Raw genomic sequence first — 21,768 nt, 5'->3', positions numbered from 1 at the left:
GGTCTCGAGTTCTAATCCGGATTTGGGTAATTTTATATGCAATTCTTATTTCATAATAAGTGTTCTCAACATGAGAGCAAATAATTACTCTCGTGAGAGTTTAACATTTTTGCATTTTATTTATTTTCAGTCATTTTTGCCAAAGCTGAATAACAACTTTCTTGTACATTTGTAAAACGTTTTAAACAACAACAATATAAGTTGGTGCTCAACATGATGCTTTATAACTTCTCCAAATTTGTGTGAACAAAACCCGAACATAGGTTGTACGTGAAAATAATTCAAATGTTATTCAACATTATGCTGAATTATTTCGTCATAAAGGTGCCTGTTAAATGAGTGATTGTTAGTTGGGTGGGTAAACGTTCCGAAATTCCTCCTTGTTCTTCGAGGGATTACAAAACTTCACGTAAATTATTCTTGTGAAATTTCCTACAGAAGGTTTCACTAGCAGAAACTTATTTTGTGGGTCAAAATTTCTGTTGAATTCCTTTCGAAAATTCCTAACTGCATTCATCCACGAACTCCTCCTGGAATTCATAAACAATTCCTCAAGAATTACCTCCGAAAAACTTTCAAAAAATTTCTTCAGAATTCGTTTTGGGAATACCTCTTTAAAGTCCTCAGGTAATACCTGAATTCCTGAATTTCAAGACATTCTTCAAAAATTCCTCCGGTTGTTCCTCAGAAATTCTTCCAGAAATTCTACCGGGGATCCCTCACGTTACTCGTCTAGGAATTAATCCAGAAATTGCTTCGGAAATTTCTCAAGAAATTACTCCGCAGATGTAGAAATTTCTTCAGGAATTTTTCGGAAATTCTTCAGGGAATTCCTCCAGGAATTCGTCCGGGAATACTTCCAGGAAGTCATCAGGAAATTTTCCTTGAAATTCCATGAGGAATTAATTCACGAATTCCTTCGATAAGTCATGAAGAAATTGTTCCTGGAATTTCTCTAGAAGTTCCTCCGAGAGTACCTCCAGAAACACCTCCGCGAGGTCCTCTACCGGGCATTCCTCCAGAAGTCAGAAATCCGTCCAGAAATTTCAGCAGAAATGTTCCTCAATGAGTTCCTACAGAAACTGCTCCAAAAATTCCTCCGGGAATTGCTTCATGAAAACTCTTCTGGTAACGCCTTCGGTAAATCCCCCAGAAATTCCTCAGTGAATTTCTCCAGGAATATTTCTGAAGCAATTTTTGGGGAAATTGCTAAAGAGAAGTTCCTGGGGATATTTTAATTTGAAATTCTTGGAGAAATGGCAGAAGCAATTCAGGATACAAATGCTTGATTGAAAGCCCTGAAGGAAAAAAAACTTGAATGAACCCCTCGACTAATTTCAGAAGAATTATTGGATTGCATATAATATACAAGGAAATATCCCCAATAAAACTTCTCGAATAACACAAGAATTTCTTTAGAATATCATTACCGGCACAATACTGAGTCAAATTAAAAATGAATCGAGTGCAGCTCAGTCGAGCTAAACCGTCATTGGTTCACCAAGCTGCGGCCTTTCAACTTTCGAGTAAACTGTGTGTCTGCGGTGGGCAAGCAACTTTTCCAGCACACAGCGAAACGCTTTGCAGCCGCTATTGTACAAAAATGACAAAAATCGCGGACACTGCAGATTTGCGATGCTTTTTTCATTTGGTTTGTTGATCTCCTGTTTGACGTTTCCTAACATAGCATGCGAGCATGCGAGTCAGTTTATTCCCGCACGCAGCCAGTTCTTGTAAATCCGAGATTTATTTTTAGTGCGCCGAAATCGGCGTACTAAAGTTAAATCTCGGATTAAAATCAAGGATAATACCGTTTGATGCTTAACAAAATCGAGGATAATACAAGATTGGCGTCTAAGACGCTGTGGAGCTCCCGCCATTAAAGATGTCAAACAGTTTACTCTATTAGTCATCGTATGAAGATCGGTAGATCGGTGGAATCATCATCATTATGTAGGAAATGATAACAGAGAAACGACTATCAGATTCTCTCAATTCTCTCTTTGCTTTGCTTTCTCTGATGCTCTTTGTTGATTTTTTTATCTTTATATTGGACACTACTTTGTTTACATAGCAAAAAATGCATTATCATTCGGTTAGTTCTATATGTGCGTACGTGGGTATAGCATTCGCATCCCATTCGCCACTATCAGCTACTTGCCAGTAACCGCATGATAAGAAGCACATAAATGAAACTATCGCGAGTGCAGAGTAGAGCCTCAGATTAAATTGCAGCCAGTTCAGTGCACTGTAGTACTTTAGCTCCTCAACAACTAGCAATATTGTTCAGTTTATCTTCAACGTTCGGCCGAAGCATCATGTTTCACCAGTTCGACGCCGCCACAAAATCGTGGCTTTCGCGACATCCCGCACCGGTGATTGATCCGGCGGCCAATCTGGCCCAGCTGATCCTCACCGTGCTGGATCGCAATCCGGAGAAGATCCTCCAAATCGATGCCGACACGGGTCGGGAGCTGACTGCCGCTGAGATGCGACTCCGTGCGATACACATTGCGCAGAATCTGACTGAGTTGGGATTTCGCAAAGGCGATATGGCTGCGGTGGTTTGTTCGAACAGTGAAAATCTGGCACCACTGGTGCTGGGGCTGTGGATGATCGGAATGCCGTTCGTAAGTCTCCCGGTGGCGTTCAACGCGGACGATTTGGGCCACCTGATGGGACTGGTTCAACCCAAATTGGTGTTCTGTGACGATTCGGTGTACAAAACTGTGCTGGAGGGTGCCGGAAAGGCACTGAAGATAAAACCGGTAGTGTTCGCCGTCGAGAGCGAGATGGAGAGTATTAGGAAGGTGGATGAGCTGTTGGAAAGCACCGGGAAAGAGGCGGAGTTCGTGTGAGTAGTTGAGAGTCAACGGAGGTATATCTAAGGGATTAACTAGAGATTTATTGTAGGCCTCAGCACCTTGGCGACATGCGAGACTTGATCGGCATCATTCTCTGCACTTCTGGCACCACTGGCCAACCGAAAGGTGTTGCCGTATCGCAAGCGCACATCTCTATAGTCCTCGGTAGACCAGTCAAGGCCAACGATTCGGATTTGGTGTTCAACTTCAGCCCACTGTATTGGGGAACGGGGTTGTTTGCGCTGTTGAACTCGCTTTCAACCGGAACGACACGAATTGTGACGCACGGTACCTTCAACGAAGATGTGTTCTACGATGTTCTGGAGCGGTATCGACCCACTCACTTCTTCACTCCTCCGTCGCACGCCATATTCTTGCTGGATCATCCACGTGCGGCGCAAGCCGATTTCAGCTGTTTGAAGAGCTGGAGCCTGAGCGGAAGCATTGCTTCTCCACAATTGCGGAGGCGCATCGAGCAAAAGCTAAGCAATGGAAGAACAGTGAATAACTATGCATCGTCGGAGATAGGGTTGATTGCAATGGATTCGATTCGGAAGAAGGAAGGCAGCGTTGGGTTACTGATGCCGCACCTGAATGCGAAGGTGGTCGATGAAAGCGACGCATCAGTAGGTCCTGGAGAGCAAGGCGAACTGTTACTAAGAACGTCGATTCCGTTCATGGGCTACTACAACGACCCGGAAGCAAACCGACAGTTGATGACCGAGGACGGATGGATTCGCACCGGCGACATCGGCTACTTGGATGAGGAAGGGTTCGTCTATTTGGTTGATAGGAAGAAGGACGTAATCAAGTATCGAGGCTACCAGATGTCGCCGGTAGAGTTGGAAGCGATAGTGGAGAAAATCGAAGGTGTCCAGCAGGTTTGCGTGCTGGGGATTCCGGAAATGGACGGGACTTCGGATTTGCCTGCGGCTGTGATCGTGAGAAAACCGGGTAGTACGTTGACGGAAGAACAGGTCGTTAGGTTGGTTGAGGAGCAAGTGTCCGATCATAAGCGATTGCGAGGTGGAGTGTTTTTCTTTGATGCTTTTCCTATGTCTTCCACGGGGAAGGTATTGCGGAGGGAACTAAGGAAATCATTGATGTAAGGATGATTATGAAACGTTACATTAACATATTCGTTAATACATATAAGAGAAAAAAAACATAGTTTTAATTTCTGTATCACAACTCCCATTCAAAAACTGCTTTCAGATAATAATTTTACATAATTCTAGAAGATATTTTATTCGACGTCTCGGGTGAATCCTAGTCGAACTCCGGAGGAATTCTACTCGAATTCCGGAGGAATTCTACTCGAATTCCGGAGGAATTCTACTCGAATTCCGGAGGAATTCTACTCGAATTCCGGAGGAATTCTACTCGAATTCCGGAAGAAATTCTACTCGAATTCCGGAGGGAATTCTACTCGAATTCCGGAAGGAATTCTACTCGAATTCAGGAAGGAATTCTACTCGAATTCCGGAAGGAATTCTACTCGAATTCCGGAAGGAATTCTACTCGAATTCCGGAAGGAATTCTACTCGAATTCCGGAAGGAATTCTACTCGAATTCCGGAAGGAATTGTACTCGAATTCCGGAAGGAATTGTACTCGAATTCCGGAAGGAATTGTACTCGAATTCCGGAAGGAATTGAACTCGAATTCCGGAAGGAATTGTACTCGAATTCCGGAAGGAATTGTACTCGCATTCCGGAAGGAATTGTACTCGAATTCCGGAAAGAATTGTAGTCGAATTCCGGAAGGAATTTTACTCAAATTCCGGAATGAATTCTACTCGAATTCCGGAAGGAATTCTTTTCGAATTCCGAAAGGAATTCTACTCGAATTCTGGAAGGAATTCTACTCGAATTCCGGAAGGAATTCTACTCGAATTCCGGAAGGAATTCTACTCGAATTCCGGAAGGAATTCTACTCGAATTCCGGAAGGAATTCTACTCGAATTCCGGAAGGAATTCTACTCGTATTCCGGAAGGAATTCTACTCGAATTCCGGAGGAATTCTACTCGAATTCCGGAGGAATTCTACTCGAATTCCGGAGGAATTCTACTCGAATTCCGGAGGAATTCTACTCGAATTCCGGAGGAATTCTACTCGAATTCCGGAGGAATTCTACTCGAATTCCGGAAGGAATTGTACTCGAATTCCGGAAGGAATTGTACTCGAATTCCGGAAGGAATTGTACTCGAATTCCGGAAGGAATTGTACTCGAATTCCGGAAGGAATTGTACTCGAATTCCGGAAGGAATTGTACTCGCATTCCGGAAGGAATTGTACTCGAATTCCGGAAAGAATTGTAGTCGAATTCCGGAAGGAATTTTACTCAAATTCCGGAATGAATTCTACTCGAATTCCGGAAGGAATTCTTTTCGAATTCCGAAAGGAATTCTACTCGAATTCTGGAAGGAATTCTACTCGAATTCCGGAAGGAATTCTACTCGAATTCCGGAAGGAATTCTACTCGAATTCCGGAAGGAATTCTACTCGAATTCCGGAAGGAATTGTACTCGAATTCCGGAAGGAATTGTACTCGAATTCCGGAAGGAATTGTACTCGAATTCCGGAAGGAATTGTACTCGAATTCCGGAAGGAATTGTACTCGCATTCCGGAAGGAATTGTACTCGAATTCCGGAAAGAATTGTAGTCGAATTCCGGAAGGAATTTTACTCAAATTCCGGAATGAATTCTACTCGAATTCCGGAAGGAATTCTTTTCGAATTCCGAAAGGAATTCTACTCGAATTCTGGAAGGAATTCTACTCGAATTCCGGAAGGAATTCTACTCGAATTCCGGAAGGAATTCTACTCGAATTCCGGAAGGAATTCTACTCGAATTCCGGAAGGAATTCTACTCGTATTCCGGAAGGAATTCTACTCGAATTCCGGAGGAATTCTACTCGAATTCCGGAGGAATTCTACTCGAATTCCGGAGGAATTCTACTCGAATTCCGGAGAAATTCTACTCGAATTCCGGAGGAATTCTACTCGAATTCCGGAGGAATTCTACTCGAATTCCGGAGAAATTCTACTCGAATTCCGGAAGGAATTCTACTCGAATTCCGGATGGAATTCTACTCGAATTCCGGAAGGAATTCTACTCGAATTCCGGAAGGAATTGTACTCGAATTCCGGAAGGAATTGTACTCGAATTCCGGAAGGAATTGTACTCGAATTCCGGAAGGAATTGTACTCGAATTCCGGAAGGAATTGTACTCGAATTCCGGAAGGAATTGTACTCGAATTCCGGAAGGAATTGTACTCGAATTCCGGAAGGAATTGTACTCGAATTCCGGAAGGAATTGTACTCGAATTCCGGAAGGAATTGTACTCGAATTCCGGAAGGAATTGTACTCGAATTCCGGAAGGAATTGTACTCGAATTCCGGAAGGAATTTCACTCAAATTCCGGAATGAATTCTACTCGAATTCCGGAAGGAATTCTTTTCGAATTCCGGAAGGAATTCTACTCGAATTCTGGAAGGTATTCTACTCGAATTCCGGAAGGAATTCTACTCGAATTCCGGAAGGAATTCTACTCGAATTCCGGAAGGAATTCTACTCGAATTCCGGAAGGAATTGTACTCGAATTCCGGAAGGAATTGTACTCGAATTCCGGAAGGAATTGTACTCGAATTCCGGAAGGAATTCTACTCGAATTCCGGAAGGAATTGTACTCGAATTCCGGAAGGAATTGTACTCGAATTCCGGAAGGAATCCTTTTCGAATTCCGGAAGGAATTCTACTCGAATTCTGGAAGGAATTCTACTCGAATTCCGGAAGGAATTCTACTCGAATTCCGGAAGGAATTCTACTCGAATTCCGGAAGGAATTCTACTCGAATTCCGGAAGGAATTCTACTCGAATTCCGGAAGGAATTCTACTCGAATTCCGGAAGGAATTCTACTCGTATTCCGGAAGGAATTCTACTCGAATTCCGGAGGAATTCTACTCGAATTCCGGAGGAATTCTACTCGAATTCCGGAGGAATTCTACTCGAATTCCGGAGGAATTCTACTCGAATTCCGGAGGAATTCTACTCGAATTCCGGAGGAATTCTACTCGAATTCCGGAGGAATTCTACTCGAATTCCGGAGGAATTCTACTCGAATTCCGGAGGAATTCTACTCGAATTCCGGAGGAATTCTACTCGAATTCCGGAGGAATTCTACTCGAATTCCGGAGGAATTCTACTCGAATTCCGGAGGAATTCTACTCGAATTCCGGAGGAATTCTACTCGAATTCCGGAGGAATTCTACTCGAATTCCGGAGAAATTCTACTCGAATTCCGGAAGGAATTCTACTCGAATTCCGGATGGAATTCTACTCGAATTCCGGAAGGAATTGTACTCGAATTCCGGAAGGAATTGTACTCGAATTCCGGAAGGAATTGTACTCGAATTCCGGAAGGAATTGTACTCGAATTCCGGAAGGAATTGTACTCGAATTCCGGAAGGAATTGTACTCGAATTCCGGAAGGAATTGTACTCGAATTCCGGAAGGAATTCTACTCGAATTCCGGAGGGAATTCTACTCGAATTCCGGAAGGAATTCTACTCGAATTCAGGAAGGAATTCTACTCGAATTCCGGAAGGAATTCTACTCGAATTCCGGAAGGAATTCTACTCGAATTCCGGAAGGAATTCTACTCGAATTCCGGAAGGAATTCTACTCGAATTCCGGAAGGAATTCTACTCGAATTCCGGAAGGAATTCTACTCGAATTCCGGAAGGAATTCTACTCGTATTCCGGAAGGAATTCTACTCGAATTCCGGAGGAATTCTACTCGAATTCCGGAGGAGTTCTACTCGAATTCCGGAGGAATTCTACTCGAATTCCGGAGGAATTCTACTCGAATTCCGGAGGAATTCTACTCGAATTCCGGAGGAATTCTACTCGAATTCCGGAGGAATTCTACTCGAATTCCGGAGGAATTCTACTCGAATTCCGGAGGAATTCTACTCGAATTCCGGAGGAATTCTACTCGAATTCCGGAGAAATTCTACTCGAATTCCGGAAGGAATTGTACTCGAATTCCGGAAGGAATTGTACTCGAATTCCGGAAGGAATTGTACTCGAATTCCGGAAGGAATTGTACTCGAATTCCGGAAGGAATTGTACTCGAATTCCGGAAGGAATTGTACTCGAATTCCGGAAGGAATTGTACTCGAATTCCGGAAGGAATTGTACTCGAATTCCGGAAGGAATTGTACTCGAATTCCGGAAGGAATTTCACTCAAATTCCGGAATGAATTCTACTCGAATTCCGGAAGGAATTCTTTTCGAATTCCGGAAGGAATTCTACTCGAATTCTGGAAGGTATTCTACTCGAATTCCGGAAGGAATTCTACTCGAATTCCGGAAGGAATTCTACTCGAATTCCGGAAGGAATTCTACTCGAATTCCGGAAGGAATTGTACTCGAATTCCGGAAGGAATTGTACTCGAATTCCGGAAGGAATTCTACTCGAATTCCGGAAGGAATTGTACTCGAATTCCGGAAGGAATTGTACTCGAATTCCGGAAGGAATTCTTTTCGAATTCCGGAAGGAATTCTACTCGAATTCTGGAAGGAATTCTACTCGAATTCCGGAAGGAATTCTACTCGAATTCCGGAAGGAATTCTACTCGAATTCCGGAAGGAATTCTACTCGAATTCCGGAAGGAATTCTACTCGTATTCCGGAAGGAATTCTACTCGAATTCCGGAGGAATTCTACTCGAATTCCGGAGGAATTCTACTCGAATTCCGGAGGAATTCTACTCGAATTCCGGAGGAATTCTACTCGAATTCCGGAGGAATTCTACTCGAATTCCGGAGGAATTCTACTCGAATTCCGGAGGAATTCTACTCGAATTCCGGAGGAATTCTACTCGAATTCCGGAGGAATTCTACTCGAATTCCGGAGAAATTCTACTCGAATTCCGGAAGGAATTCTACTCGAATTCCGGATGGAATTCTACTCGAATTCCGGAAGGAATTGTACTCGAATTCCGGAAGGAATTGTACTCGAATTCCGGAAGGAATTGTACTCGAATTCCGGAAGGAATTGTACTCGAATTCCGGAAGGAATTGTACTCGAATTCCGGAAGGAATTGTACTCGAATTCCGGAAGGAATTGTACTCGAATTCCGGAAGGAATTGTACTCGAATTCCGGAAGGAATTGTACTCGAATTCCGGAAGGAATTGTACTCGAATTCCGGAAGGAATTGTACTCGAATTCCGGAAGGAATTGTACTCGAATTCCGGAAGGAATTGTACTCGAATTCCGGAAGGAATTGTACTCGAATTCCGGAAGGAATTGTACTCGAATTCCGGAAGGAATTGTACTCGAATTCCGGAAGGAATTTCACTCAAATTCCGGAATGAATTCTACTCGAATTCCGGAAGGAATTCTTTTCGAATTCCGGAAGGAATTCTACTCGAATTCTGGAAGGAATTCTACTCGAATTCCGGAAGGAATTCTACTCGAATTCCGGAAGGAATTCTACTCGAATTCCGGAAGGAATTCTACTCGAATTCCGGAAGGAATTCTACTCGAATTCCGGAAGGAATTCTACTCGAATTCCGGAAGGAATTCTACTCGAATTCCGGAAGGAATTCTACTCGAATTCCGGAGAAATTCTACTCGAATTCCGGAGGAATTCTACTCGAATTCCGGAGGAATTCTACTCGAATTCCGGAGGAATTCTACTCGAATTCCAGAGGAATTCTACTCGAATTCCGGAGGAATTCTACTCGAATTCCGGAGGAATTCTACTCGAATTCCGGAGGAATTCTACTCGAATTCCGGAGGAATTCTACTCGAATTCCGGAGGAATTCTACTCGAATTCCGGAGGAATTCTACTCGAATTCCGGAGGAATTCTACTCGAATTCCGGAGGAATTCTACTCGAATTCCGGAGGAATTCTACTCGAATTCCGGAGAAATTCTACTCGAATTCCGGAGGAATTCTACTCGAATTCCGGAGGAATTCTACTCGAATTCCGGAAGAAATTCTACTCGAATTCCGGAAGGAATTCTACTCGAATTCCGGAAGGAATTCTACTCGAATTCCGGAGGGAATTCTACTCGAATTCCGGAAGGAATTCTACTCGAATTCAGGAAGGAATTCTACTCGAATTCCGGAAGGAATTCTACTCGAATTCCGGAAGGAATTCTACTCGAATTCCGGAAGGAATTCTACTCGAATTCCGGAAGGAATTCTACTCGAATTCCGGAAGGAATTCTACTCGAATTCCGGAAGGAATTCTACTCGAATTCCGGAAGGAATTCTACTCGAATTCCGGAAGGAATTGTACTCGAATTCCGGAAGGAATTGTACTCGAATTCCGGAAGGAATTGTACTCGAATTCCGGAAGGAATTGTACTCGAATTCCGGAAGGAATTGTACTCGAATTCCGGAAGGAATTGTACTCGAATTCCGGAAGGAATTGTACTCGAATTCCGGAAGGAATTGTACTCGAATTCCGGAAGGAATTGTACTCGAATTCCGGAAAGAATTGTAGTCGAATTCCGGAAGGAATTTTACTCAAATTCCGGAATGAATTCTACTCGAATTCCGGAAGGAATTCTTTTCGAATTCCGGAATGAATTCTACTCGAATTCTGGAAGGAATTCTACTCGAATTCCGGAAGGAATTCTACTCGAATTCCGGAAGGAATTCTACTCGAATTCCGGAAGGAATTCTACTCGAATTCCGGAAGGAATTCTACTCGAATTCCGGAAAGATTTCTACTCCAATTCCGAGTTGCGGAAGAAAATTTTCTGGAATGTATAAGGTAGATTAGAGCAAACTATTTAAGGTTGACCAATCTTACCAAGTTACTGCATACTGCAGACAACAGTACCCGAACCATTTCGTGCTACCAAGCAAAAATTCACTCATAATTCATCCATTTCCGACACTCTTGTCCTTGATTTTCGAGCTCTTCCATTTATAACTAATTCAAATCCAATTGGCCCTCGTTGTCGTCGCTGTAGACGTAGTTAGAACTCTCAGTCAAAAGACGATGAAAAACTCCCTGCCGTGCCCCTCATTCCAAAAAATATTGTTATTCAACAAGCAAAGCAACCCGGACGAAACTTGCACCCGACAGTCGTCGCCGTCATCGTCGCAGTCGTCGTCGGGTGCAAATTTACATATGAATTGAACTGTAATTAATTCAAAGCATCCTTGGATCCCGACCACGTTCCACCGCCTGCTTTGATTCCCTTCACATCCACCCGCAACTGTTCGGATCCATCGGAAAAGTTTTTCGATTTGCATTTGGTGCGCCCTTCCATACAGCAACGCTGAACTGACTTAGCTTGGCTCGGGCATTAGGGTGGGTCATGATGGTCGATTTTCCAGATCAACTCGTATTGTTTCTATTTTGGGTGGTCGATTAGCTCAACGCTTTGTGCATTGAAATTCAAATTTGTATGATATTTTGCACGAGCACGAGTTTAGAACAAATTTAAGTTTCCTTCGAGACGAAGATGACCCACTCTAATGACCATACCCATCGGTTTTTTGGCAGACGATTCTGCGAGTTGAAGCAAGTGGAAATTGAATTTTCAAACTTTCACTTTTCGGGGGAGGGCATCCCAGCTTCGCAGCATCCGCATTCTGGTCCCTATGTATGAGGTGCGACCGTAATGGTGCATCGACGTTTTTGGGATCAAGATTGGGGTGGTATGGTTGGTCGTTCGAAAAAACGGGGTTTCATACCTTTCGCACAAGGACGTTCGAACCGTAGGTAGGTAGGCTACCTGTCTGCAGTCAGTGGAATTGTTCTGCCATAAAATTGGTGCTGACTGTTGAAATTTGCATGAAATGGCGATGAACGACGACGACGGACTTTGGGGGTTCGAGCTGCAATAACAATTGGAAACTATTTGTTCTGTGGGATCTCGTAAAAATGAGAAGGATGGGAGGATTGGCCATGGAATACGGCTTTGCTCGCTTCGTTTGAGCAGGCGAATATTGATTGGGTTGGAAAATTCTGAAAAGGTTGAGTTTCAGAACGAAGTTAGAACGGTAGTTAGCAAGCGAAAAATTGGTCGTTTGTTAAGAATGGCTACTGAGTACAGTGGCGGCCAAAAGTATGTCAGTTTTGACAACTTAAACAAACAAAGTCTGAAGATCTTATCCTCAACTGACTTGCTATAAGCTTATTAAACGACGGAATGTCCTGTGTGCTCTACGGTCGCTGACAATGCCTGCCTGAATTTCGCATTCGGCAAACCATAAACCGATAGGTGGATGCATATTAATTGGTGAGCTCGTTTCATGCTATTACACGCTACGCTCCACATCTCGATGTTCTACATTTCGATATCTGTAACTGTTAGGGCGGAAGCCAAACTGACTATCAGCATCCTCTTCGTCTTGGCGTAACGTCCCCACTGAGACAAAGCCTGCTTCTCAGCTTGTTCTATGAGCACTTCCACAGTTGTTAACTGAGAGCTTCCTCTGCCAATGACCATTTTGCAAGTGTATATCGTGTGACAGGCACGAAGATACCCAATGCCCAAGGAAGTTAAGAAAATTTACGTAAAGTTGAGCAATAGGGAAAATAATGTGATAGCTCGGACCATCAGTATCAGAAACTTAGTTTAAACCAAAAAAGACCAATTGCGACCAGGGAAAAACGCGAAATTAATCATGATGCAAAGTGGTTTTCCTCTGCACGCTGTTATTATGATTTCAAAGTGCACAAGCAGGCGCCATCAATCTAGTACACTAGGTAGGGCCGATGCAAAGCTACCACCATCATCATAGTAGGCATGACGGCGTACCGAAGAACCATCTGCTCTGCCGTGTTGTTGCCTGTTTCCACCCACTAGCTGTAGGTATAGATAGTGGCCAACTGAGATGTTTCATATCGCGTTCAGTTTGTACAGGAATATTTATAGAAAAAGAACGAGAAAAAAATGTAATCAAGCAGTCTAGCACTGTCTGTACTTTGAGCCGCTCGTGGAGCCACGCTTTGAGGTTCTTTAGAGCCGCTTTTAATTTCTGCGGCTCTCTGAACTGTGTGCACGGTGCGCAGGCCCGGATTAAGGATTGTGGGGGCCCGGGGCCAGAGCGTATGTGTAGGCCCCTCGGAGGTACAAATGCAATGAGCAAATAAGCTTTTTTTTGTTTTTGTTAATGTTTAGCAAGCAAAAAGGTTTTTGTGGGGGCCCCTAAAATGTGGGGGCCCGGGGCCCTGCCCCCCGCCCCCCCCTTAGATCCGGCCCTGACGGTGTGGCGCGGATTGGACTTTCCATTTAGCAGCAGAATGTCTAAGGATGGCAGACCAACTGCTCCCGTTACCACCGAGCAAGGATGCTAGGCATGTTAGGCGATAAAGTTTAATTATTTTAATGTTAATTTTCCTCTTTCCACATAGCTATGTTTCATCCCGCAGGTTTTATTCCGCTTTTTATCATTCACCAGTTTCTTCTCTGCATAAATTATGTACTGTAGTATATTTTCCAAGATTTCAGTGATTTTCGTTAACACAATTGCAGTACAGTTCCTTCCAGAATTCCTTCTGAAATTCGAGAAGAATTCTTTCCGAAATCCGAGTAGAATTTCTCTTGGAACTCGAGAAGATTTCCTTCCGGAATTCGAGTAGAATTCCTTCCGCAATTCTAGTAAAGTTCCTCCCGGAATTAGTCAAGAAGTTCACTCTGAGGATTCCTCCAGTAGTTCCCTAAAGGATTCCTCCTGTAGTTCCTTCCGGGATTCCTCCAGGAGCTTCCTCCGAGATTCCCTGAGGGAGCTCCGGGAGCAATCCCTGAGGAAACTACTGGAGGAATTCCTGAGCGAACTCCTGGAGGAATCCCTGAAGGAACTCTTGTAGAAATCCCGAGAGGGAACTTCTTGACTAATCCCGGTAGGAACTCATGGAATAAAATCCAGAAGGAACTCCTGGAGGAATCTCTGAGAGAACTCCTGGAGGAATCCCTGAGAGAACTCCTGGAGGAATCCCGGAGGAAACACCCGGAAGGACTTTTAGTGGTGACTACTGGAGGTATCCCCAGATGGAACTCCTGGATGTTTTTCTAGAAATAACTATTGGAGGAATCCCCAGAGGGAACTTTTGGAGGAATCCCAAGAAAAAATCTTGGAGGAATTCACAGAAGGAACTCGTGGAGGAATCTTTAGGGGGAGCTCTTGGAGGAGTAAGATTGATTCCCCAAGGGTAAAATCTAAATAAGAAGTTCTTGGAGGAATCCCTAGAGAACTACTGGAGGTGTTGTTCTTTGCTGTGCATGCATCGCTCCTGTAAGGGGTGAGTATCTCAGCATAATCGATCGCGTTCGCTATTGTCTCGAGTGAAAATCAAAACAATAGATGCGCGGGTGTTTAGCGTTCAGTATTGTGATGTTCTTTGTTGTACATGCGAGTGTCGAGAAATAGTGTCGCACGATTGTATCGTTTTAGCGATAGGTCGACGGGTGCTCGAATGAATGATTGATGATCGGTGAACAAGCTCTTGTTTTTCTTTGAAAGATGCAGTAAATTTATCTGTTAGTTTAAAATCATCCTTCATATATTTACTCAACAACAACTGCAAAGTTCGTCACTTCAAGTGTCGGCCAAATTTTTCAATTAAATTTGTGTTTAAAAAAATCTACATTTTTGTGCAGTTCGGCACCTTACGGTGCTGGCCACACTGATTTGATCCATAGTTATGCGTCAGTATTTTGCCTAAGTTTGTGCGGTCCGTCACTGTCAGTGTCGGCACAATATTTTGTTTCAATATATCGATTTCATGGCAAGTAGCATATTGGTTCACCAGTCCTCTCAATTGCAAGGTGACGCAAAATATTTTTCATTCCACAAATTTTCATTTAAAATTTTCATGGTCTCACCATTCTTCCAAATTGTGAGGTGACACATTTGTGTGTATACTGTACTGTTGCATGGATCGCATAACTTACCAAAGTGTATCCCTGATCTATGTAACTATCAATCCCTCCCTACTAACAAAACTCCTTCCCGTGACAACTGTGGAGGGTCCAGTAGTACATACAACCTCTAGTAGCAACAGTTGTCGAACTAACATTCCTTCCCTTCCCCGGTAGACCGTTAGGACGTGGCCAGCGCCGTTATTGACCCAAAAAAGTTTGAGCTCTCGAAAAGTGTACATTGAGGATGGTGGCAAATCCCAAGCCCCAACCAATTGGTTCTCTGTGCAATTTCGCCAGCTCAGGTCAATCACGGAGTAGCAACTACGAAGTGTACGGTCACCAATGCTCATGCTCATGCTCGGAATTCGATTAGAATTCTTCTCTGAATTCGAGTGGAATTCCTCTCAAAATTCGAGAAAAATTGCTTTCGGAATTCGAGTAGACTTACTCTCGGAATTCGAGTAGATTTCCTTCCGAAATTCTAGTAGAATTCCTTCCGGGATTCGAGTAGAATTCCTTCCGGAATTCGAGTAGAATTCCTTCCGGAATTCGGGTAGAATTCCTTCCGGAATTCGGGTAGAATTCCTTCCGGAATTCGGGTAGAATTCCTTCCGGAATTCGGGTAGAATTCCTTCCGGAATTCGGGTAGAATTCCTTCCGGAATTCAAGTAGAATTCCTTCCGGAATTCGAGTAGAATTCCTTCCGGAATTCGAGTAGAATTCCTTCCGGAATTCGAGTAGAATTCCTTCCGGAATTCGAGTAGAATTCCTTCCGGAATTCGAGTAGAATTCCTTCCGGAATTCGAGTAGAATTCCTTCCGGAATTCGAGTAGAATTCCTTCCGGAATTCGAGTACAATTCCTTCCAAAATTCGAGTAGAATTCCTTCCGGAATTCGAGTAGAATTCCTTCCGGAATTCGAGTAGAATTCCTTCCGGAATTCGAGTAGAATTCCTTCCGGAATTCGAGTAGAATTCCTTCCGGAATTCGAGTAGAATTCCTTCCGGAATTCGAGTAGAATTCCTTCCGGAATTCGAGTAGAATTCCTTCCGGAATTCGAGTAGAATTCCTTCCGGAATTCGAGTAGAATTCCTTCCGGAATTCGAGTAGAATTCCTTCCGGAATTCGAGTAGAATTCCTTCCGGAATTCGAGTAGAATTCCTTCCGGAATTCGAGTAGAATTCCTTCCGGAATTCGAGTAGAATTCCTTCCGGAATTCGAGTAGAATTCCTTCCGGAATTCGAGTAGAATTCCTTCCGGAATTCGAGTAGAATTCCTTCCGGAATTCGAGTAGAATTCCTTCCGGAATTCGAGTAGAATTCCTTCCGGAATTCGAGTAGAATTCCTTCCGGAATTCGAGTAGAATTCCTTCCGGAATTCGAGTAGAATTCCTTCCGGAATTCGAGTAGAATTCCTTCCGGAATTCGAGTAGAATTCCTCGCGGAATTCGAGTAGAATTCCTTCCGGAATTCGAGTAGAATTCCTTCCGGAATTCGAGAAGAATTCCTTCCGGAATTCGAGTAGAATTCCTCCCGGAATTCGAGTAGAATTCCTCCCGGAATTCGAGTAGAATTCCTCCCGGAATTCGAGTAGAATTCCTCCCGGAATTCGAGTAGAATTCCTCCCGGAATTCGAGTAGAATTCCTCCCGGAATTCGAGTAGAATTCCTCCCGGAATTCGAGTAGAATTCCTCCCGGAATTCGAGTAGAATTCCTCCCGGAATTCGAGTAGAATTCCTCCCGGAATTCGAGTAGAATTCCTCCCGGAATTCGAGTAGAATTCCTCCCGGAATTCGAGTAGAATTCCTTCCGGAATTCGAGTAGAACTCCTTCCGGAATTCGAGTAGAATTCCTTTCGGAATTCAAGTAGAATTCCTCTCGGAATTCGAGTAGAATTCCTCTCGGAATTCGAGTAGAATTTCTCTCGGAATTCGAGTAGAATTCCTTTCGGAATTCGAGTAGAATTCCTTTCAGTTTTCGAGTAGAATTCCTTCTAGATTTCGAGTAGAATTCCTCTCGGAATTCGAGTAGAATTCCTCTCGGAATTCGAGTAGAATTCCTCTCGGAATTCGAGTAGAATTCCTCCCGGAATTCGAGTAGAATTCCTCCCGGAATTCGAGTAGAATTCCTCCCGGAATTCGAGTAGAATTCCTCTCGGAATTCGAGTAGAATTCCTCTCGGAATTCGAGTAGAATTCCTCCCGGAATTCGATTAGAATTCCTCTCGGAATTCTTGTAGAATTCCTCTCGGAATTCGATAAGAATTCCTCTCGGAATTCGATAAGAATTCCTCTAGGAATTCGAGTTGAATTCCTCTCGGAATTCGAGTAGAATTCCTCTCGGAATTCGAGTAGAATTCCTCTCGAAATTCGAGTAGAATGCCTCTCGGAGTTCGAGTAGAATTCCTCTCGGAATTCGAGTAGAATTCCTCCCGGAATTCGAGTCGAATTCCTCTCGGAATTCGAGTAAGATTCCTCCCGGAATTCGATTAGAATTCCTCCCGGAATTCGAGTAAAATTCCTCCCGGAATTCAATTAAAATTCCTCCCGGAATTCGATTAAAATTCCTCCCGGAATTCGATTAGAATTCCTCCCGGAATTCCAGTAGAATTCCTTCCGGAATTCCAGTAGAATTTCTTCCGGAATTCCAGTAGAATTCCTTCCGGAATTCCAGTAGAATTCCTTCCGGAATTCCAGTAGAATTCCTTCCGGAATTCCAGTAGAATTCCTTCCGGAATTCCAGTAGAATTCCTTCCGGAATTCCAGTAGAATTCCTTCCGGAATTCCAGTAGAATTCCTTCCGGAATTCCAGTAGAATTCCTTCCGGAATTCCAGTAGAATTCCTTCCGGAATTCCAGTAGAATTCCTTCCGGAATTCCAGTAGAATTCCTTCCGGAATTCCTGTAGAATTTCTTCCGGAATTCCAGTAGAATTCTATCCGGAATTCCAGTAGAATTCCTTCCAGAATTCGAGTAGCATTCCTCTCGGAATTCGAGTAGAATTCCTCTCGAAATTCGAGTAGGATTCCTCTCGAAATTCGAGTAGAATTCCTCTCGGAATTCGAGTAGATTTCCTCTCGGAATTCGAGTAGAATTCCTCTCGAAATTCGAGTAGAATTCCTCTCGGAATTCGAGTAGAATTTCTCCCGAAATTTGAGTAGTAGAATTCTTTTTGGAGTTCGTGTAGATTCCTCCCGGAATTAGAGTAGATTTCTTTCCGGAATTCGAGTAGAAATCCTCCCGGAATTCGAGTAGAATTCCTCTCGGAATTCGAGTAGAATTCCTCTCGGAATTCGAGTAGAATTCCTCTCGGAATTCGAGTAGAATTCCTCTCGGAATTCGAGTAGAATTCCTCTCGGAATTCGAGTAGAATTCCTTCCGGAATTCGAGTAGAATTCCTTCCGGAATTCGAGTAGAATTCCTTCCGGAATTCGAGTGGAATTCCTTCCGGAATTCGAGTAGAATTCCTTCCGGAATTCGAGTAGAATTCCTTCCGGAATTCGAGTAGAATTCCTTCCGGAATTCGAGTAGAATCCCTTCCGGAATTCGAGTAGAATTCCTTCCGGAATTCGAGTAGAATTCCTTCCGGAATTCGAGTAGAATTCCTTCCGGAATTCGAGTAGAATTCCTTCCGGAATTCGAGTAGAATTCCTTCCGGAATTCGAGTAGAATTCCTTCCGGAATTCGAGTAGAATTCCTTCCGGAATTCGAGTAGAATTCCTTCCGGAATTCGAGTAGAATTCCTTCCGGAATTCGAGTAGAATTCCTTCCGGAATTCGAGTAGAATTCCTTCCGGAATTCGAGTAGAATTTCTTCCGGAATTCGAGTAGAATTTCTTCCGGAATTCGAGTAGAATTCCTTCCGGAATTCGAGTAGAATTCCTTCCGGAATTCGAGTAGAATTCCTTCCGGAATTCGAGTAGAATTCCTTCCGGAATTCGAGTAGAATTCCTTCCGGAATTCGAGTAGAATTCCTTCCGGAATTCGAGTAGAATTCCTTCCGGAATTCGAGTAGAATTCCTCCCGGAATTCGAGTAGAATTCCTTCCGGAATTCGAGTAGAATTCCTCCCGGAATTCGAGTAGAATTCCTTCCGGAATTCGAGTAGAATTCCTCCCGGAATTCGAGTAGAATTCCTCCCGGAATTCGAGTAGAATTCCTCCCGGAATTCGAGTAGAATTCCTCCCGGAATTCGAGTAGAATTCCTCCCGGAATTCGAGTAGAATTCCTCCCGGAATTCGAGTAGAATTCCTCCCGGAATTCGAGTAGAATTCCTCCCGGAATTCGAGTAGAATTCCTCCCGGAATTCGAGTAGAATTCCTCCCGGAATTCGAGTAGAATTCCTCCCGGAATTCGAGTAGAATTCCTCCCGGAATTCGAGTAGAATTCCTCCCGGAATTCGAGTAGAATTCCTCCCGGAATTCGAGTAGAATTCCTCCCGGAATTCGAGTAGAATTCCTCCCGGAATTCGAGTAGAATTCCTCCCGGAATTCGAGTAGAATTCCTTCCGGAATTCGAGTAGAATTCCTTCCGGAATTCGAGTAGAATTCCTTCCGGAATTCGAGTAGAATTCCTTCCGGAATTCGAGTAGAATTCCTTCCGGAATTCGAGTAGAATTCCTTCCGGAATTCGAGTAGAATTCCTTCCGGAATTCGAGTAGAATTCCTTCCGGAATTCGAGTAGAATTCCTTCCGGAATTCGAGTAGAATTCCTTCCGGAATTCGAGTAGAATTCCTTCCGGAATTCGAGTAGAATTCCTTCCGGAATTCGAGTAGAATTCCTTCCGGAATTCGAGTAGAATTCCTTCCGGAATTCGAGTAGAATTCCTTCCGGAATTCGAGTAGAATTCCTTCCGGAATTCGAGTAGAATTCCTTCCGGAATTCGAGTAGAATTCCTTCCGGAATTCGAGTAGAATTCCTTCCGGAATTCGAGTAGAATTCCTTCCGGAATTCGAGTAGAATTCCTTCCGGAATTCGAGTAGAATTCCTTCCGGAATTCGAGTAGAATTCCTTCCGGAATTCGAGTAGAATTCCTTCCGGAATTCGAGTAGAATTCCTTCCGGAATTCGAGTAGAATTCCTTCCGGAATTCGAGTAGAATTCCTTCCGGAATTCGAGTAGAATTCCTTCCGGAATTCGAGTAGAATTCCTTCCGGAATTCGAGTAGAATTCCTTCCGGAATTCGAGTAGAATTCCTTCCGGAATTCGAGTAGAATTCCTTCCGGAATTCGAGTAGAATTCCTTCCGGAATTCGAGTAGAATTCCTTCCGGAATTCGAGTAGAATTCCTTCCGGAATTCGAGTAGAATTCCTTCCGGAATTCGAGTAGAATTCCTTCCGGAATTCGAGTAGAATTCCTTCCGGAATTCGAGTAGAACTCCTTCCGGAATTCGAGTAGAATTCCTTCCGGAATTCGAGTAGAATTCCTTCCGGAATTCGAGTAGAATTCCTTCCGGAATTCGAGTAGAATTCCTTCCGGAATTCGAGTAGAATTCCTTCCGGAATTCGAGTAGAATTCCTTCCGGAATTCGAGTAGAATTCCTTCCGGAATTCGAGTAGAATTCCTTCCGGAATTCGAGTAAAATTCCTTCCGGAATTCGAGTAGAATTCCTCTCGGACTTCGAGTAGAATTCCTCTCGGAATTCGAGTAGAATTCCTCTCGGAGTTCGAGTAGAATTCCTCTCGGACTTCGAGTAGAATTTCTATCGGAATTCGAGTAGAATTCCTCTCGGAAAAATACGTCCAGGAATATGTGTGAAATGTTTTCTGGAATTCGAGTAGAATTGCGTCCCTTATCCTAGTACACTCGAGTAAATTCACTTCCACTTTTCTTGTGATATTCCTTGTGCACATAATTCTGCTTGGGTGATTTGGACAATTATAAACAGATTTTTTCGGAATGCTTCAACATGCATCATTTTATGCATAATGGACGATTCATTTATGATGAAAGAATTATAGCCAGCGAACGAAACAATCATGCATTTTTCCACCTGGTCACATCATAAAGTTTGTCACTGATATGCGCACATGCACGTACATATTGATAGATATTTACGATTCGCTATCTAATTGATCGGCAATCATACACTTACTGATAATCGCATTAAATGTGCGCACACCAAGCTTGTGGCAAGTGGCCATTACTATACGAGAGAGAATTTCATATACATGTACATGTTGGACACTCTGTTTTGTGGTCATCAATTTTAATGTGCTGTTAATTTTATCGCCATGAATCATCGAGATGCAATTTACAGGCAGAAATAAATGGGCTACTGCTCTCTTCAATTGACCGCATGAAATTCACTGATTCAAACAAAGTAGGCATATTTTAATCAATCAAATGAAAATTAAAGGAACCGATGAATACTGTTGAATAACTCAACATCACATTGACAGCTATTGACGGTAATGACAGCAGCTTGACGTTTGACATATGAGCAGTGGTGCCAGATATTTAAAATGCCTATATCTGCTCTCGAAGAAATTACAGGAAATCACAGTTGGCGTGGCCAACAATACTTACGTCCAGATGAACCGTGCCGAGTTTTCCGGTCGCATTAGGCCAATCCACACCGGATTGGTGACGTCCAGCTCTTTGAGGAATGCCCGAGCCGCATCGAACTGCACTCCGTTGTCCACTGGAATGAGAGGGAAGCGAGAAAAAAAAAACGGAAATGTAAACACAATCAACAGAAGCGTTGGTTGAATGAAATCAGCGCAGTTGCTTATAGGTACGTACGAATTATGCAAGAATTTCATTCAAAGTGTTTGCTTTAAGTCGATCAAACTCAATTTGGACGGAATAGGGCTTGCTCGTCGGATTTTTGTAACAAATACTCCTCTTCCTTGACATAAAATATGCAAATTTTCAATAATTTTTCATTTAAATTCCTAATCCTGAAAGATTTTTAGAAAAATCATCAGCTTTTCCAGTTCATGAAAATTTGAGGTTATGTTTGACAGGAGTGATCTATTTTGACAGCCAGAACTGATACCTTCC

General features: G+C 43.3%; 2 protein-coding genes across 3 annotated transcripts in view; one reads left to right on the top strand and one right to left on the bottom strand.

Annotated features, from left to right (window-relative positions):
- LOC109427505 (uncharacterized protein DDB_G0290587) overlaps window positions 1-21,768 on the bottom strand; it is a 792,302-nt gene that overhangs the window by 26,241 nt on the left and 744,293 nt on the right. For both annotated transcript variants that reach the window (XM_062844587.1, XM_062844588.1), the window contains exon 4: window positions 21,292-21,406. In XM_062844587.1, the coding sequence (XP_062700571.1) occupies window positions 21,292-21,406 (115 nt within the window). The remainder of the gene's footprint in view (window positions 1-21,291; window positions 21,407-21,768) is intronic.
- Window positions 2,072-4,030, top strand: LOC109427507 (probable 4-coumarate--CoA ligase 1). Its single transcript, XM_062844672.1, has 2 exons — window positions 2,072-2,854; window positions 2,914-4,030. The coding sequence occupies exons 1-2, from the start codon at window positions 2,319-2,321 to the stop codon at window positions 3,971-3,973; spliced, it is 1,596 nt and encodes a 531-aa protein (XP_062700656.1). The 5' UTR covers window positions 2,072-2,318; the 3' UTR covers window positions 3,974-4,030.

Source organism: Aedes albopictus, chromosome 1 (assembly GCF_035046485.1).
Source record: "Aedes albopictus strain Foshan chromosome 1, AalbF5, whole genome shotgun sequence".
Taxonomy (NCBI): Eukaryota; Metazoa; Arthropoda; class Insecta; order Diptera; family Culicidae; genus Aedes; species Aedes albopictus.
This window is presented reverse-complemented; position numbering and strand designations above follow the sequence as displayed.